Source organism: Drosophila innubila, assembly GCF_004354385.1.
Source record: "Drosophila innubila isolate TH190305 chromosome 3L unlocalized genomic scaffold, UK_Dinn_1.0 0_D_3L, whole genome shotgun sequence".
NCBI lineage: Eukaryota > Metazoa > Arthropoda > Insecta > Diptera > Drosophilidae > Drosophila > Drosophila innubila.
Window position 1 is genome coordinate 7,677,469 of NW_022995376.1, and position 4,507 is coordinate 7,681,975.

Below are 4,507 nucleotides of genomic sequence, written 5' to 3' on the forward strand. Positions count from 1 at the left end.
GACGTCCAACTGAGCTGAAGTACAAGATAAAACGGCCAAGGAAATTATTGATTTTCGCATGTGAAGTGAAAAAGTATCTTTCTTTGGCTGCTGTTCTGGCAATGATCAAGATTTGCAAATCTTAAGCAAGTGCTCAACTCTTGAGTCTAGCAAAAAGTGAAGCTAATTTGTTAGCACTTGTAGGCGTAGCTGTAAGTAGGCGTGGCAGCTGGGCAAATTAGCCCACTGACAGCGACATGGCCGACAGCGAATTCGAGGAATTCCACAGGCCCATTTTTGAGCCACATGCAGTGAGCCCATTTGGCAAGAAGAAAAACACACATGCATTTTACTCGTAAGTGGAAAATAATTCCTGATAAATTTCAATTAAATTTCAGTTGCCAGGAAAAATCAATGGAGACACGTGCTCCCAATTAGCTTGTGACTCTTTAACCCTCTTGAAACAGCTGAGGACATTCTGAATTCCTTTTCTCGCAACCTTGTTAATTAGTGTAAATTCGCTTACTTACAGACTCATACCCAACGATGAGCTGGATGACTCGCACTCCTCGAAAAGCGATGGCTCCGATCAGGAGGACAACATTGGGGAGGTCAAACTGCAGCGTCAGGTGGAGGATGATGAGCTGGGAGATGGGCTGAAGGTTACACTCTCCTCGGATGGTTCGCTGGACACAAATGATTCGTTCAACTCGCATTGTCATCATCCATTGAATCATCAGGAGGCCATTGGTGGCTTCATAGGCATCAATGGCGTGGCTCCAGGTGGTGGCCTTGGCGCTGGTCCAGTGACCATAGGTGCCACCACGGAGCTGTTGACACCCACAGCAGCTGCTGCCACACGACGTCGCCGCAAGTTGCCCGAGATACCAAAAAATAAGAAATGTAAGCAATCTTGAATCCTGTAATATAGTGACCGACTCCTGCATGTTCCTACGTCCTCCTATCCCCACGTAGTTGAGGCTAATCTACTCATGGGTTCGTTGCAGCTTCCATTCTTCATATTTTAGGTGGTGGCAACACTCCCTGCACCCTGGCGGATGAGTTTCGCATTGGTGGGGCAACTGCAGCTGGCGGTGGCTCCTTGACAGCATCGCGTTCGAGTCAACAGCGCTCATTCCTTTCCCTCAAGTGTGGCTATCTGCTGGACGAGGACTCCAGTCCGGATTCGGAGCGACTGCAGAGTCTGGGCGATGTGGACAGCGGTCACAGCACGGCGCATTCGCCCAACGATTTCAAGAGCATGTCGCCACAGATCACATCCCCGGTCTCGCAGTCCCCCTTCCCGCCACCCTTTGGTGGTGTGCCCTTCGGTCAGCTGGAGATGCTGGAGGCTACACATCGTGGTCTGCACAAGTTTGTGCCACGGCATCATGATGAGATCGAGCTGGAGATTGGCGATGCCATCTATGTGCAAAAGGAGGCCGAGGATTTGTGGTGCGAGGGCGTCAACTTGCGTACGGGTCGCCAGGGCATATTTCCATCGGCCTATGCCGTTGATCTGGACTACAATGAGTTCGATCCGACGGTGCAGCTGGTCAAGAAGGAGCGCTACTTGCTGGGCTATCTGGGATCGGTGGAAACTCTGGCACATAAGGGCACTGGTGTCGTCTGCCAGGCGGTGCGTAAAATTGTGGGAGAATACGGGAATTCTCCGACTGGACAAACGTGCATTTTGGAGGTATCCGATCAAGGATTACGCATGGTCGATCGATCGGCACCAAATGTGAGTTGAATGGGAGTATTCCAATAGACAAGACTTATAACTAATTAATTCCACAGAACAAAAAGGAGAAGAAACCCTGCATCGATTATTTCTACTCATTGAAGAATGTCTCGTTCTGCGCATTTCATCCACGGGATCATCGCTTCATTGGCTTCATCACAAAGCATCCGACAGTGCAACGTTTCGCCTGTCACGTCTTCAAGGGCTCCGAGTCCACACGACCCGTTGCCGAGGCTGTTGGGTGAGTTTCTAAATTATAAAAATATACTTATAAACTTTATTTAAATTTCTCTTTTATCTATTCATTATAGACGCGCCTTTCAACGATTCTATCAGAAATTTATAGAGACCGCTTATCCCATCGAGGACATCTACATTGAGTAGAGCAAAAGTTAATGCTTTAACTAAAAAAATAAATAAAAAGAAAACACTTACTTACAATACCATATAATATATATTTTTTGTGTGATTATTAAAAAAAAATCTCCACAAATATTTGGTCTTCGTCAAAAGCAACAAGTGAAAAGAACAACAAGATTTAAAACATCTAAGCTCACAACTGAAAAACACAAAAAAAAAAAAAACCCCAACTAATACAATAATTTTTCGAGTGAAATTCCCAACTCCAATCTTAAGCATGTAAATAGTTCATTTCGGTTCGCAAAGCAGCACAGAACACAGCGATTAGACAATTTAAGTGTAATTTATAGAAATGCGCTATAATCCAATAACAATACTACAATGTGACTTTATATAGCAATTTCCGATATATGCACAAACCAGATGATAATCTATCGGATGAACTACGTATGTATATCAACCAGTTGTAACACAGAAATTATATATATCTTCGCGACTTTTTGTGCAGCCAAAGTAGCATATATAAATATATATCCAACAAATTAGTCGAGATCTTTCATCTGGTTCTAGAACCTTTTTCGTTATCCCATAAAGAAAATCTGAGAGAAAGGCTCAACACCTTTTACTTAACACGAAAATATTCTAGTATTACTTACTTATTATTGAAAAGCCCAATTCTAAGATGTGTAAAACAAATCTATATATATATATACATACATGTAAAGATATATGTAAACAAGAAAACAAAAATATATATATATTTAAAAACTCTGAAAACTCTGGCATTTTCTTTGTGGAACTTTAAATCAAAGGTAAGTAAAAGACTTTTCATTTTTTAATAATTTATGTATAATTTCTTCTATATTTTCATATTTATAATACAACTTAGCTTTACTAGTTGGTTGGTTTCTTAATTTTTTACAGCATTATTTATACATATTTCGATTTTATGTTTATCTTTTCTATTTTTTTTTTTTTTGTTTTTTTGCAAGTGTATAAATCATGTTCATAATTATTTAACATACACAAAATGTTGATATATATTTTTTTATATATAAGTATGTTACATAATGTATATAGAATATTTATATATTTGGATTTACTAGGCATGTGCTTAGATTGTTGTTGTTGCTGTTGTTGTTCATTTAACACTTACTTTCCACTCCACGTATGCCTGCAAAGTCTACATGTCTATATTCTAATTCTATATGCGATTTTTATGTATATTTCCCTATGTAGCCCTACTTACTTACTGCCTAACTGTTGCCACCTGTTCAACACTTAATAATATACCATAATAATAATATAATAATAATGTAATAATAATAATAATAATTTCTTTAGTAATACTTATTGTTTGCCTATTTGCTTAAAAATCTATACTTGATGTGTTACTCCTTAAGCTTTTATTCAGTTTTTTTGTTTTCCTTTTCCTTTTTTTTTTTGTTTTTACGTTTTATAGGCATATTATTAGAGGTTTCTCGACTTATTCCAATTATTTTAACTCTGCAAACGATTGGCTTCTTTTCTTTATGTTTATTAAATATTTAATAATATTAATTGTTGTTTAATGCAACTAGAAGTTGGTCTGGCTGTCCCAAAGTGTGTTAATAAACCCAAATTTTTGTTCGACTTAACTATTGTTTCCTTCATCAATGTGTAATAACAAGTTCGGAATATTGCTTTATTTGTACAAAACGGCACCAAAAATATTAGTCCTTACTTCTTTTATTAGTTAGTCAATGATTCGAACTGTTTTGTTTCAATTTCAACGTCGTCGTCAATCAATTTAATGCATTGTTTAATTGACAAATTGTTGTTTATTGATTGGATCGACACTTGGACATCGAAAGTGGATTTCTATTCATTTATTTATTTTATATAAATATTAATAATATTAAAAACCTGAATGATAAAAAGTAAATGGTTGTGCAACTGTTTAAGAGTATTTGATTTTTATCTTCATGTTGTTGTTTGTTTTGTTTTTAAATAAGGCTTTTTGTTTTTATTTAAATTTTTGCTAAGACTACAATTTAAAATTAATAATCAGAATTAATTAATAATTAGATTAGAACGAACGTAATAATAAAAAACATTTTCTCGCATACACACAATTATTTACAATTACACAATTATCGTAAATTTTCCAATTTACCATTTCAATAGATCTAAGATTACAATTTCTGAATATGTTGGAATAAATATTTTTGCATGTGTGGATTACTTTCTTCTTTTTGTTTAATGTATAATAGTTTGTCGTGTAAGTTTTTTTTAAAATAAAAATCATTATATACACATATAGATATATATTTATATATATAAATAATTATATCTTAAATATAAACGTTCTCTGTGACCGAAACTGAATTTTAAAAAATTATTTAATCACTTTAATTAGCTTTTTTTTTAAGTTTTGTTTATTTG

General features: G+C 36.1%; 1 protein-coding gene across 2 annotated transcripts; it reads left to right on the forward strand.

Moving 5' to 3' along the window:
• LOC117786978 (JNK-interacting protein 1) lies at positions 1-2,136 on the forward strand. Of its 2 annotated transcripts, none has more exons than XM_034625412.1 (5): positions 1-334; positions 512-882; positions 987-1,723; positions 1,780-1,964; positions 2,035-2,136. In XM_034625412.1, the coding sequence occupies exons 1-5, from the start codon at positions 237-239 to the stop codon at positions 2,105-2,107; spliced, it is 1,464 nt and encodes a 487-aa protein (XP_034481303.1). In that variant the 5' UTR covers positions 1-236; the 3' UTR covers positions 2,108-2,136. The 2 variants fall into 2 exon arrangements, with proteins under 2 accessions (XP_034481303.1, XP_034481304.1); XM_034625413.1 differs by having other exon boundaries at positions 1,008-1,723.
• Positions 2,137-4,507: the final 2,371 nt, after the last annotated feature.

Coding starts and splice junctions, on each gene's coding strand:
- LOC117786978 (XM_034625412.1), top strand. CDS start 237: ATGGCCGACAGCGAATTCGAGGAATTCCACAGGCCCATTTTTGAGCCA. Junction 335..511: donor AACACACATGCATTTTACTC/GTAAGTGGAAAA, acceptor GCTTACTTACAG/ACTCATACCCAACGATGAGC. Junction 883..986: donor GATACCAAAAAATAAGAAAT/GTAAGCAATCTT, acceptor GGTTCGTTGCAG/CTTCCATTCTTCATATTTTA.